This window comes from Coturnix japonica, chromosome 2 (genome assembly GCF_054131305.1).
Source record: "Coturnix japonica strain WE chromosome 2, WE-NBRP24, whole genome shotgun sequence".
NCBI classification, from domain to species: domain Eukaryota; kingdom Metazoa; phylum Chordata; class Aves; order Galliformes; family Phasianidae; genus Coturnix; species Coturnix japonica.
Window position 1 is genome coordinate 51846 of NC_140664.1, and position 14845 is coordinate 66690.

General features: G+C 52.6%; 1 protein-coding gene across 7 annotated transcripts in view; it reads right to left on the minus strand.

The window, feature by feature from the left end:
* The window catches only part of CPSF1 (cleavage and polyadenylation specific factor 1), a 147247-nt gene that overhangs the window by 47055 nt on the left and 85347 nt on the right, over nt 1–14845 (minus strand). For 5 of the 7 annotated variants that reach the window (XM_085536825.1, XM_085536826.1, XM_085536827.1 and 2 more), the window contains 2 exons: nt 14638–14787; nt 7190–7342 (listed from right to left, as the gene is read on the minus strand). The exons of 1 other annotated variant lie outside the window; for it this stretch is intronic. In XM_085536825.1, the coding sequence (XP_085392951.1) occupies nt 7190–7342; nt 14638–14787 (303 nt within the window). Of the gene's footprint in view, nt 1–4854; nt 4918–7189; nt 7343–14637; nt 14788–14845 lie in introns of those variants that run through there. One more of the 7 variants, XM_085536829.1, reaches the window with a different exon arrangement.

The following is a 14845-nucleotide window of genomic DNA, read 5'->3' on the forward strand; positions in this document are numbered from 1 at the left end:
CAATTAACACCAATGTTAATTAATGGGAACCTAATTAACCAGAGGAGAGAGCAGCGGGAAGGACGCTGATCCGGAGCTCACCCTATAGAACCCAATTAACACCAATGTTAATTAATGGAAACCTAATTAACCAGAGGAGAGAGCAGCGGGAAGGACGCTGATCCGGAGCTCACCCTATAGAACCCAATTAACACCAATGTTAATTAATGAGAACCTAATTAACCACAGGAGAGAGCAGCGGGAAGGAAACTGATCCAGAGCTCACCCTATAGAACCCAATTAACACCAATGTTAATTAATGGAAACCTAATTAACCAGAGGAGAGAGCAGCGGGAAGGACACTGATCCGGAGCTCACCCTATAGAACCCAATTAACACCAATGTTAATTAATGGAAACCTAATTAACCAGAGGAGAGAGCAGCGGGAAGGACACTGATCCGGAGCTCACCCTATAGAACCCAATTAACACCAATGTTAATTAATGGAAACCTAATTAACCAGAGGAGAGAGCAGCGGGAAGGACACTGATCCGGAGCTCACCCTATAGAACCCAATTAACACCAATGTTAATTAATGGGAACCTAATTAACCAGAGGAGAGAGCAGCGGGAAGGACGCTGATCCGGAGCTCACCCTATAGAACCCAATTAACACCAATGTTAATTAATGGAAACCTAATTAACCAGAGGAGAGAGCAGCGGGAAGGACGCTGATCCGGAGCTCACCCTATAGAACCCAATTAACACCAATGTTAATTAATGAGAACCTAATTAACCACAGGAGAGAGCAGCGGGAAGGAAACTGATCCAGAGCTCACCCTATAGAACCCAATTAACACCAATGTTAATTAATGGAAACCTAATTAACCAGAGGAGAGAGCAGCGGGAAGGACACTGATCCGGAGCTCACCCTATAGAACCCAATTAACACCAATGTTAATTAATGGAAACCTAATTAACCAGAGGAGAGAGCAGCGGGAAGGACACTGATCCGGAGCTCACCCTATAGAACCCAATTAACACCAATGTTAATTAATGGAAACCTAATTAACCAGAGGAGAGAGCAGCGGGAAGGACACTGATCCGGAGCTCACCCTATAGAACCCAATTAACACCAATGTTAATTAATGGAAACCTAATTAACCAGAGGAGAGAGCAGCGGGAAGGACACTGATCCGGAGCTCACCCTATAGAACCCAATTAACACCAATGTTAATTAATGGAAACCTAATTAACCAGAGGAGAGAGCAGCGGGAAGGACACTGATACGGAGCTCACCCTATAGAACCCAATTAACACCAATGTTAATTAATTAATGGGAACCTAATTAACCACAGGAGAGAGCAGCGGGAAGGACGCTGATCCGGAGCTCACCCTATAGAACCCAATTAACACCAATGTTAATTAATGGAAACCTAATTAACCAGAGGAGAGAGCAGCGGGAAGGACACTGATACGGAGCTCACCCTATAGAACCCAATTAACACCAATGTTAATTAATTAATGGGAACCTAATTAACCACAGGAGAGAGCAGCGGGAAGGACACTGATCCGGAGCTCACCCTATGGAACCCAATTAACACCAGTGTTAATTAATTAATGGGAACCTAATTAACCAAAGGAGAGAGTAGCAGGAAGGACACTGATCCGGAGCTCACCCTATAGAACCCAATTAACACCAATGTTAATTAATTAATGGAAACCTAATTAACCACAGGAGAGAGCAGCGGGAAGGACACTGATATGGAGCTCACCCTATAGAACACAATTAACACCAATGTTAATTAATGGGAACCTAATTAACCAGAGGAGAGAGCAGCGGGAAGGACACTGATCCGGAGCTCACCCTATAGAACCCAATTAACACCAATGTTAATTAATTAATGGGAACCTAATTAACCAGAGGAGAGAGCAGCGGGAAGGACACTGATCCGGAGCTCACCCTATAGAACCCAATTAACACCAGTGTTAATTAATGGAAACCTAATTAACCAGAACCCTAGTTAGCCAGAACCCTAATTAACAGGATCCCTAATTAACAAGAACTCAAATTAACCTGAACCCTAATTAACCTGAACAATAGGAAAGAGCAGCGGGAAGGTCGATGACACGGAGCTCACCCTATAGAACCCAATTAACACCAATGTTAATTAATTAATGGGAACCTAATTAACCAGAGGAGAGAGCAGCGGGAAGGACACTGATCCGGAGCTCACCCTATAGAACCCAATTAACACCAATGTTAATTAATGGAATCCCTAATTAACCGGGGGAGAGAGCAGCGGGAAGGACACTGATATGGAGCTCACCCTATAGAACCCAATTAACACCAATGTTAATTAATGGGAACCTAATTAACCAGAGGAGAGAGCAGCGGGAAGGACACTGATCCGGAGCTCACCCTATAGAACCCAATTAACACCAGTGTTAATTAATTAATGGGAACCTAATTAACCAGAGGAGAGAGCAGCGGGAACAACACTGATACGGAGCTCACCCTATAGAACCCAATTAACACCAATGTTAATTAATTAATGGGAACCTAATTAACCAAAGGAGAGAGTAGCGGGAAGGACACTGATACGGAGCTCACCCTATAGAACCCAATTAACACCAATGTTAATTAATGGGAACCTAATTAACCAGAGGAGAGAGCAGCTAGAAGGACACTGATCCGGAGCTCACCCTATAGAACCCAATTAACACCAATGTTAATTAATTAATGGGAACCTAATTAACCAGAGGAGAGAGCAGCGGGAATGACACTGATCCGGAGCTCACCCTATAGAACCCAATTAACACCAATGTTAATTAATGGAATCCCTAATTAACCGGGGGAGAGAGCAGCGGGAAGGACACTGATCCGGAGCTCACCCTATAGAACCCAATTAACACCAGTGTTAATTAATGGAAACCTAATTAACCAGAACCCTAGTTAGCCAGAACCCTAATTAACAGGATCCCTAATTAACAAGAACTCTAATTAACCTGAACCCTAATTAACCTGAACAATAGGAAAGAGCAGCGGGAAGGTCGATGACATGGAGCTCACCCTATAGAACCCAATTAACACCAATGTTAATTAATTAATGGGAACCTAATTAACCACAGGAGAGAGTAGCGGGAAGGACACTGATCCGGAGCTCACCCTATAGAACCCAATTAACACCAATGTTAATTAATGGGAACCTAATTAACCAGAGGAGAGAGCAGCGGGAAGGACACTGATCCGGAGCTCACCCTATAGAACCCAATTAACACCAATGTTAATTAATGGGAACCTAATTAACCAGAGGAGAGAGCAGCGGGAAGGACACTGATCCGGAGCTCACCCTATAGAACCCAATTAACACCAATGTTAATTAATGGAATCCCTAATTAACCGGGGGAGAGAGCAGTGGGAAGGACACTGATACGGAGCTCACCCTATAGAACCCAATTAACACCAATGTTAATTAATGGAAACCTAATTAACCAGAGGAGAGAGCAGCGGGAACGACACTGATCCGGAGCTCACCCTATAGAACCCAATTAACACCAATGTTAATTAATGGAAACCTAATTAACCAGAGGAGAGAGCAGCGGGAAGGACACTGATCCGGAGCTCACCCTATAGAACCCAATTAACACCAGTGTTAATTAATTAATGGGAACCTAATTAACCAAAGGAGAGAGTAGCAGGAAGGACACTGATATGGAGCTCACCCTATAGAACCCAATTAACACCAATGTTAATTAATTAATGGAAACCTAATTAACCAAAGGAGAGAGTAGCGGGAAGGACACTGATATGGAGCTCACCCTATAGAACACAATTAACACCAATGTTAATTAATGGGAACCTAATTAACCAGAGGAGAGAGCAGCGGGAAGGACACTGATCCGGAGCTCACCCTATAGAACCCAATTAACACCAATGTTAATTAATTAATGGGAACCTAATTAACCAGAGGAGAGAGCAGCGGGAACGACACTGATACGGAGCTCACCCTATAGAACCCAATTAACACCAATGTTAATTAATGGAAACCTAATTAACCAGAGGAGAGAGCAGCGGGAAGGACACTGATCCGGAGCTCACCCTATAGAACCCAATTAACACCAATGTTAATTAATTAATGGGAACCTAATTAACCAGAGGAGAGAGTAGCAGGAAGGACACTGATCCGGAGCTCACCCTATAGAACCCAATTAACACCAATGTTAATTAATGGAATCCCTAATTAACCAGGGGAGAGAGCAGCGGGAAGGACACTGATCCGGAGCTCACCCTATAGAACCCAATTAACACCAGTGTTAATTAATGGAAACCTAATTAACCAGAACCCTAGTTAGCCAGAACCCTAATTAACAGGATCCCTAATTAACAAGAACTCTAATTAACCTGAACCCTAATTAACCTGAACAATAGGAAAGAGCAGCGGGAAGGTCGATGACACGGAGCTCACCCTATAGAACCCAATTAACACCAATGTTAATTAATGGAATCCCTAATTAACCGGGGGAGAGAGCAGAGGGAAGGACACTGATCCGGAGCTCACCCTATAGAACCCAATTAACACCAACGTTAATTAATGGAAACCTAATTAACCAGAGGAGAGAGCAGCGGGAAGGACACTGATCCGGAGCTCACCCTATAGAACCCAATTAACACCAATGTTAATTAATTAATGGGAACCTAATAAACCAGAGGAGAGAGCAGCGGGAAGGACACTGATATGGAGCTCACCCTATAGAACCCAATTAACACCAACGTTAATTAATGGAAACCTAATTAACCAGAGGAGAGAGCAGCGGGAAGGACACTGATACGGAGCTCACCCTATAGAACCCAATTAACACCAATGTTAATTAATTAATGGGAACCTAATTAACCAGAGGAGAGAGCAGCGGGAAGGACACTGATCCGGAGCTCACCCTATAGAACCCAATTAACACCTATGTTAATTAATTAATGGGAACCTAATTAACCAGAGGAGAGAGCAGCAGGAAGGACACTGATACGGAGCTCACCCTATAGAACCCAATTAACACCAGTGTTAATTAATGGGAACCTAATTAACCACAGGAGAGAGCAGCGGGAAGGACACTGATATGGAGCTCACCCTATAGAACCCAATTAACACCAATGTTAATTGGCGTTAATTAACCTGAACCTAATTAACCTGAACCCTTATTAACATGAACCCTAATTAACCAGAATCATAATTAACCAGAACACTAATTAACCAGAATCCTGATTAACCGTAACCCTAATTAACCGAAACCCTAATTAACCAAAACCCTAATTAACCAAAACCCTAATTAATCTGAACCTTAATTAACCAGGACCCTAATTAAGATGATCCCTAATTAAACAGAGCCCTAATTAACCAGAACCATAATTAACTGGAACCCTAAGTAACCTGAACTCTAATTAACTGGAACCCTTATTAACCAGAACCCCAATTAACCTGAACCCCAATTAATGGGGTCTTAATTAACGAGAACCCCAATTAACGATTGCTATAATTAACGACCCCCCAAGTTAATGGTGGAGCTCATTAACATGGATGCAAATGAAGGAGAGCCCGCATTCAATGGTGACCCAAGTCATGAAGGGACGCTAATTAATGGGAACCCCAATTAATGGGGTCTTAATTAATGAGAACCCCAATTAATGATTGCTATAATTAACGACCCCCAAGTAGATGGCAGAGCTCATTAACATAGATGCAAATGAACCAGAGCCCTCATTCAATGGCAACCCAAGCCATGAAGGGACACTAATTAATGGGAACCCCAATTAATGGGGTCTAATTAAGTGGATCTAATTAATGGGGTCTTAATGAGAACCCCAATTAACGAGAGCTATAATTAACGACCCCCCAAGCTGATGGCAGAGCTCATTAACATGGATGCAAATGAAGGAGAATCCACATTCAATGGCAACCCAAGCCATGAAGGGTCACTAATTAAGGGCAACCCTAATTAATGGGATCCTAATTATTGAGAACCCAATTAATGGGGTCTTAATTAATGTGAACCCCAATTAACGAGGTCTGTAATTAACGATCCCCCAAGTTAATGGCGGAGCTCATTAACATGGATGCAAATGAACCAGAGCCCTCATTCAATGGTGACCCAAGTCATGAAGGGACCCCAATTAAGTGGAAACCCAATTAATGGGGTCTCAATTAATGAGAACCCAATTAATGGGGTCTTAATTAACGAGACCCATAGTTAACAACCCCCCAAGTTGACAGCAGAGCTCATTAACATGTATGCAAATGAACCAGACCCCACATCAACACAAGCCAGGACACAAATGGACCCGAATTAAGGGGAACCCCAATTAATGGGGTCTTAATTAATGAGAAACCCATTAATGAGGTCTGTAGTTAACGACCCCCCAAGTTAATGGCAGAGCTCATTAGCATGGATGCAAATGAACCAGAGCCCTCATTCAACGGCGACCCAAGCCATGAAGGGACCCCAATTAAGTGGAAACCCAATTAATGGGGTCTTAATTAATGAGAACCATAATTAACGACCCCCCAAGTTGACAGCAGAGCTCATTAACATAGATGCAAATGAACCAGACCCCACATCAACCCAAGCCAGGACACAAACGGATCCCAATTAAGGGGAACCCCAATTAATGGGGTCTTAATTAATGAGAACCCCAATTAACGAGTTCTGTAGTTAACGACCCCCCAAGTTAATGACAGAGCTCATTAACATGTATGCAAATGAACCAGAGCCCTCATTCAACGGCGACCCAAGCCATGAAGGGACGCTAATTAATGGGAACCCCAATTAATGGGGTCTCAATTAATGAGAACCCAATTAATGGGGTCTTAATTAACGAGACCCATAGTTAACAACCCCCCAAGTTGACAGCAGAGCTCATTAACATGTATGCAAATGAACCAGACCCCACATCAACACAAGCCAGGACACAAATGGACCCGAATTAAGGGGAACCCCAATTAATGGGGTCTTAATTAATGAGAAACCCATTAACGAGGTCTGTAGTTAACGACCCCCCAAGTTAATGACAGAGCTCATTAACATGTATGCAAATCAACCAGACCCCACATCAACCCAACCGAGAACAAGAGGGGACCCCACCAGAAGGGAAGAGCAATGAAGAGGGGCTGGTTCATTAGCGAGGCCCCTAATTAACGCTAATTAAGCTAATTAATTACCTGTCTGTTGAAGTAGAGGAAGCCTTTGGGGCAGTTGACGTTGTGGAAGGGGGCGAAGGAATCTATGGGGCCGTCGATGGCCATGGGGTGAAGGCGCAGCGCCCCACGGGACGACAGCAACAGCCAATGGGGGGCCGGGCCGCACAGGAACACCTGTAATTAGTTAATTAGCTCGTTAATTAGGGGCTAATTAGGGTCAGTAGGGTCTGTAGGGGAAGGAGTGCTGCACAGGAACACCTGCAATTAGTTAATTAGCTCGTTAATTAGGGGCTAATTAGGGTAAGTAGGGTCTGTAGGGGAAAGAGTGCTGCACAGGAACACCTGCAATTAGTTAATTAGCTCGTTAATTAGGGGCTAATTAGGGTAAGTAGGGTCTGTAGGGGAAGGAGTGCTGCACAGGAACACCTGCAATTAGTTAATTAGCTCGTTAATTAGGGACTAATTAGGGTCAGTAGGGTCTGTAGGGGAAAGAGTGCTGCATAGGAACACCTGCAATTAGTTAATTAGCTCGTTAATTAGGGACTAATTAGGGTCATGAGGGGTAGTAGAGTGAGGCCTGGCCCCACACAACACCTGCAATTCGTTAATTAGCGTGTTAATTACGGACTAATTAGGGTCATGAGGGGTAGTAGAGTGAGGCCTAGTTGCACAGGAACACCTGCAATTAGTTAATTAGCTCGTTAATTAGGGGCTAATTAGGGTCATGAAGGGTAGTAGAGTGAGGCCTGGCCCCACACAACACCTGCAATTAGTTAATTAGCTCGTTAATTAGGGGCTAATTAGGGTCAGTAGGGTCTGTAGGGGAAGGAGTGCTGCACAGGAACACCTGCAATTAGTTGATTAGCTCGTTAATTAGGCACTAATTAGGGTCAGTAGGGTCTGTAGGGGAAGGAGTGCTGTATAGGAACACCTGCAATTAGTTAATTAGCTCGTTAATTAGGGACTAATTAGGGTCATTGGGGTATGAGTGGTAGGAGAGTGAGGCCTGGCCGCACAGGAACACCTGTAATTAGTTAATTAGCTCGTTAATTAGGCACTAATTAGGGTCACTGGGGGCATGAGAGGTAGTAGAGTGAGGCCTAGTTGCACAGGTACACATGCAAATAGTTAATTAGCATGTTAATTAGGCACTAATTAGGGTCATGGGGAGGGTCCCGTATGAAGGGGAGGGGCCCAAATGGGGGGTTTCCATAGGAAGGGGGGGGTCCCATATGGGGGGTCCCATATAAAGGGGGGGGTCCCACATGAGGGGGTCCCATAGGAAGGGGTGGGTCCCATAAGAAGGGGGGTCGCCTATAGGGGGGTCCCATAGGAAGGGGGGGGGTCCCATATAAAGGCGGGGGTCCCACATGAGGGGGTCCCATAGGAAGGGGGGGGGTCCCATAAGAAGGGGGGTCCCCTATAGGGGGGTCCCATAGGAAGGGGGGGGTCCCATATAATGGGGGGGGGTCCCACATGAGGGGGTCCCATAGGAAGGGGGGGTCCCATATGGGGGGTCCCATATAAAGGGGGGGGTCCCACATGAGGGGGTCCCATAGGAAGGGGGGGTCCCACAAGGGTGGATCCCATATGGGGGGGTCCTATAACAAGGGGGGGGGTCCCATAGGAAGAGGGGGGGTCCCATATGGGGGGTCCCATATAAAGGAGGGGGGTCCCACACGAGGGGGTCCCATAGGAAGGGGGGGTCCCATAAGAAGGGGGGTCCCCTATAGGGGGGTCCCATAGGAAGGGGGAGGGGTCCCACATGGGGTGGTCCCATAGGAAGGGGGTTCCCATAAGAAGGGGGGTCCCCTATAGGGGGGTCCCATAGGAAGGGGGGGGGTCCCATAAGAATGGGGGTCGCCTATAGGGGGGTCCCATAGGAAGGGGGGGGGGTCCCATATAAAGGGGGGGGGTCCCACATGAGGGCGTCCCATAGGAAGGGGGGGTCCCATAAGAAGGGGGGTCCCCTATAGGGGGGTCCCATAGGAAGGGGGGGGGTCCCACAAGGGTGGATCCCATATGGGGGGGTCCCATAGGAAGGGGGGGTCCCATATGGGGGGTCCCATATAAAGGGGGGGGTCCCACAAGGGGGGGGGTCCCATATGGAGGGTCCCATATGGGGGTCCCCTATAGGGGGGGCCCATATGAAGGGATAGGGGTCCCACATGGGGGGGCCCATAGAAAGGGGGGGGGTCCCACATGAGGGGGTCCCATAGGAAGGGGGGGTCCCATATGGGGGGTCCTATAGCAAGGGGGGGGGTCCCATAGGAAGGGGGGGTCCCACAAGGGGGGGGGTCCCACATGGAGAGTCCCATATGGGGGTCCCCTATAGGGGGGGCCCATATGAAGGGATAGGGGTCCCACATGGGGGGGTCCATATAAAGGGGGGGGGTCCCACATGAGGGGGTCCCATAGGAAGGTGGGGTCCCATAAGAAGGGGGGTCCCCTATAGGGGGGTCCCATAGGAAGGGGAGGGTACCCACATGGGGGGGTCCCATAGGAAGGGGGGGTCCCATAAGAAGGGGGGTCCCACATGGGGGGGTCCATAGAAAGGGGGGGGGTCCCACATGAGGGAGTCCCATAGGAAGGGGGGGTCCCATAAGAAGGGGGGTCCCCTATAGGGGGGTCCCATAGGAAGGGGGGGGGGTCCCACATAGGGTTGTCCCATAGGAAGGGGGGGGTCCCATATGGGGGGTCCCATAGGAAGGGGGGGGTCCCATATGAAGGGAGGGATCCCACATGGGGGGGGTCCAATATAAAGGGGGGGGTCCCACACGAGGGGGTCCCATATAAAGGAGGGTGGTCCCACACGAGGGGGTCCCATAGGAAGGGGGGGTCTCATAAGAAGGAGGGTCCCCTATAGGGGTGTCCCATAGGAAGGGGGGGGGTCCCATATAAAGGGGGGGGTCCCACATGAGGGGGTCCCATAGGAAGGGGGGGGTCCCATATAAAGGGGGGGGTCCCACATGAGGGGGTCCCATAGGAAGGGGGGGTCCCATAAGAAGGGGGGTCCCCTATAGGGGGGTCCCATAGGAAGGGGGGGGTCCCACAAGGGTGGATCCCATATGGGGGGGTCCCATAGCAAGGGGGGGGGGCCCCATAGGAAGGAGTGGGGTCCCATAGGAAGGGGGGGTCCCACAAGGGGGGGGGTCCCACATGGAGAGTCCCATATGGGGGTCCCCTATAGGGGGGGCCCATATGAAGGGATAGGGGTCCCACATGGGGGGGTCCATATAAAGGGGGGGGGTCCCACATGAGGGGGTCCCATAGGAAGGGGGGGTCCCATAAGAAGGGGGGTCCCCTATAGGGGGGTCCCATAGGAAGGGGGGGGGTCCCATATAAAGGGGGGGGGTCCCACATGAGGGGGTCCCATAGGAAGGGGGGGGTCCCATATGGGGGGTCCCATATGGGGGGGTCCTATAGCAAGGGGGGGGGTCCCATAAGAAGGGGGGTCCCCTATAGGGAGGTCCCATAGGAAGGGGGAGGGGTCCCACATGGGGTGGTCCCATAGGAAGGGGGGGGGTCCCATATGGGGGGTCCCATATAAAGGAGGGGGGTCCCACACGAGGGGGTCCCATAGGAAGGGGGGGTCCCATAAGAAGGGGGGTCCCCTATAGGGGGGTCCCATAGGAAGGGGGGGTCCCATATGGGGGGGTCCTATAGCAAGGGGGGGGGTCCCATAGGAAGAGGGGGGGTCCCATAGGAAGGGGGGGTCCCACAAGGGGGGGGGTCCCACATGGAGAGTCCCATATGGGGGTCCCCTATAGGGGGGGCCCATATGAAGGGATAGGGGTCCCACATGGGGGGGCCCATAGAAAGGGGGGGGGTCCCACATGAGGGGGTCCCATAGGAAGGGGGGGTCCCATAAGAAGGGGGGTCCCCTATAGGGGGGTCCCATAGGAAGGGGGGGGTCCCACAAGGGTGGATCCCATATGGGGGGGTCCCATAGCAAGGGGGGGGGGCCCCATAGGAAGGAGTGGGGTCCCATAGGAAGGGGGGGTCCCACAAGGGGGGGGGTCCCACATGGAGAGTCCCATATGGGGGTCCCCTATAGGGGGGGCCCATATGAAGGGATAGGGGTCCCACATGGGGGGGTCCATATAAAGGGGGGGGGTCCCACATGAGGGGGTCCCATAGGAAGGGGGGGTCCCATAAGAAGGGGGGTCCCCTATAGGGGGGTCCCATAGGAAGGGGGGGGGTCCCATATAAAGGGGGGGGGTCCCACATGAGGGGGTCCCATAGGAAGGGGGGGGTCCCATATGGGGGGTCCCATATGGGGGGGTCCTATAGCAAGGGGGGGGGTCCCATAAGAAGGGGGGTCCCCTATAGGGAGGTCCCATAGGAAGGGGGAGGGGTCCCACATGGGGTGGTCCCATAGGAAGGGGGGGGGTCCCATATGGGGGGTCCCATATAAAGGAGGGGGGTCCCACACGAGGGGGTCCCATAGGAAGGGGGGGTCCCATAAGAAGGGGGGTCCCCTATAGGGGGGTCCCATAGGAAGGGGGGGTCCCATATGGGGGGGTCCTATAGCAAGGGGGGGGGTCCCATAGGAAGAGGGGGGGTCCCATAGGAAGGGGGGGTCCCACAAGGGGGGGGGTCCCACATGGAGAGTCCCATATGGGGGTCCCCTATAGGGGGGGCCCATATGAAGGGATAGGGGTCCCACATGGGGGGGCCCATAGAAAGGGGGGGGGTCCCACATGAGGGGGTCCCATAGGAAGGGGGGGTCCCATAAGAAGGGGGGTCCCCTATAGGGGGGTCCCATAGGAAGGGGGGGTCCCATATGGGGGGTCCTATAGCAAGGGGGGGGGCCCATAGGAAGAGGGGGTTCCCATAGGAAGGGGGGGTCCCACAAGGGGGGGGGTCCCACATGGAGAGTCCCGTATGGGGGTCCCCTATAGGGGGGGCCCATATGAAGGGATAGGGGTCCCACATGGGGGGGTCCATATAAAGGGGGGGGGTCCCACATGAGGGGGTCCCATAGGAAGGTGGGGTCCCATAAGAAGGGGGGTCCCCTATAGGGGGGTCCCATAGGTCAGGGGAGGGTACCCACATGGGGGGGGTCCCATAGGAAGGGGGGGTCCCACATGGGGGGGTCCTATAAGAATGAGGGGGTCCAATAGAATGAGGGGGATCCCATATGGGGGGGGTCCCATAGGAAGGGGGGGTCCCAAAGGAATGGGGTTTCCACATGGGGGGTCCCATAGGAACGAGTGGGGTCCCACAAGGGAGGCTCCCATAGGAAGGGGGAGGGGTCCCATAGGAAAGGGGGGGTCCCACATGGGGGGGTCCCATAGGAAGGTGGGGGGGTCCCAAATGGTGGGTTCCTATAGGAATGGGGGGGGGGTCTCACACTAGGGGATTGCATAGGAAGGGGGGGGGTCCCATATGGGAGGGTCCCATAGGAAGGAGTGGGGTCCCATAGGAAGAGGGGGGGGTCCTATATGAAGGGGGGGTCCCATAGCAAGGAGTGGGGTCCCATAGGAAGGGGGGGTCCCACAACAGGGGTCCCATAGGAAGGGGGGGGGGGGGGTCCCACATAGGGGGGGTCCCATAGGAAGTGAGGGGGGTTCCACAAGGAGGGGTCCCACAATGGGGGTCCCATAGGAAGCGGGGGGTCCAATAGGAAAGGGGGGGTCCCACAAGGGGTTTTTCTATAGGAAGGGGTGGGGGTCCCATAAGAAGGGGTAGGGGTTCCATATGGGAAGTCCCATAGGAAGGGGGGAGTCCCACAAGGGGGGGTCCCATATGGGGGGGTCTCATTGGAACGGGGGGGGACACCCATATAGGGGGGTCTCATAGGAAGGGGAGGGGTCCCATAAGAAGGGGGGGTCCCATAGGAAGGGGTAGGTGTCCCATAGGAAGGAGTGGGGTCCCATAGGAAGGGGGGGTCCCATAAGAAGGAGGGTTCCCTATAGGGGGGTCCCATAGGTAAAGGGAGGGTACCCACATGGGGGGGTCCCATAGGAAGGGGGGGGTCCCACATTGTGGGGTCCTATAAGAATGAGGGGGTCCAATAGGATGAGGGGGATCCCATATGGGGGGGTCCCATAGGAAGGGGGGATCCCACAAGGGGGGGTCCTATAAGAATGGGGGGGTCCCACAAGGGGGGATCCAATAGGATGAGGGGGATCCCATATGGGGGGGTCCCATAGCAAGGGGGGGGGGGCCCATAGGAAGGAGTGGGGTCCCATAGGAAGGGGGGGATCCCACAAGGGGGGGGTCCCATATGGAGGGTCCCATATGGGGGTCCCCTATAGGGGGGGCCCATATGAAGGGATAGGGGTCCCACATGGGGGGGTCCATAGAAAGGGGGGGGGTCCCACATGAGGGGGTCCCATAGGAAGGGGGGGTCCCATAAGAAGGGGGGTCCCCTATAGGGGGGTCCCATAGGAAGGGGGGGGGTCCCATATAAAGGGGGGGGGTCCCACATGAGGGGGTCCTATAGCAAGGGGGGGGTCCCATAGGAAGAGGGGGGATCCCATAGGAAGGGGGGGTCCCACAAGGGGGGGTTCCCACATGGAGGGTCCCATATGGGGGTCCCCTATAGGGGGGGCCCATATGAAGGGATAGGGGTCCCACATGGGGGGGCCCATAGAAAGGGGGGGGGTCCCACATGGGGGGGTCTCATAGGAAGAGGGTGGTCCCATACAAAGGGGGGTCCCACATAGGGTTGTCCCATAGGAAGGGGGTGGTCCCATAGGAAGGGGGGGGTCCTGCTATGGGGGGGTCCCATAGGAAGGGGGTTCCCACATGGGGGGGTCCCATTGGAACAGGGGGGCATCTCATATGGGGGATTCCCATAGGAAGGGGGGGGTCCCTTAAGGAGGGGAGGGTCCCATAGAAAGGGGGGGGGGGGTCCCATAGGAAGTGGGGGTCCCATTGGAATGGGGGGGGGTCTCACATAGGTTTGTCCCATAGGAAGGGGTGGTCCCATATGGGGGGGTCCCATAAGAAGGGGGGGGTTCCACATGGGGGGATCTCATTGGAACGGGGGGGGGGTTCCCATATAGGGGGGTCTCATAGGAAGGGATAGGGGTCCCACATGGGGGAGTCCCATAGGAAGGGGGGGGTCCCATAGGAAGGAGTGGGATCCCAAAGGAAGGGGGGGTCCCACAAGGGGGTTCCCATAAGAAGGGGGGGGACCCACAAGGGAGGGGGTCCCACATGGGGGGGTCCCATAGGAAGGGGTGGGGGTCCCACATGGGGCGTTCCATTGGAACGTGGGGGGGGGGTCCATATAGGGGGGTCTCATAGGAAGGGGGGTGTCCCGTAGGAAGGGGGAGGGGTCCCACATGTGGGGTTGCATAGAAAGGGGGGGTCCCATAGGAAGGGGGGGTCCCATAAGGGGGGCGATAGGAAGGGGGTCCCCTACAGGGGGGTCCCATAGGAAGGGGGTGTCCCATAGGAAGGGGGGGATCCCATATAGGGGGGTCCCTCAATTTGGGGGGGGGTCTTCTTCTCACCCCGGCGTATCCGTAGATGTCGTGGAAGGGCCGGAATCTGGCGACGCGGCCTCGCGCCCCCCCCCCCTCCTCCGAGCCGACCCCCCCCCCTTCATTTTTCTTCTTAGAGGGGCGGGGGCGGCGCTCCCGGAAATGGATGTTGTGGGGAACCTGGGGGGGGGAAATGGGGGTCAGTGGGGATATGGGGGGATATGGGGATAAAAGGGGG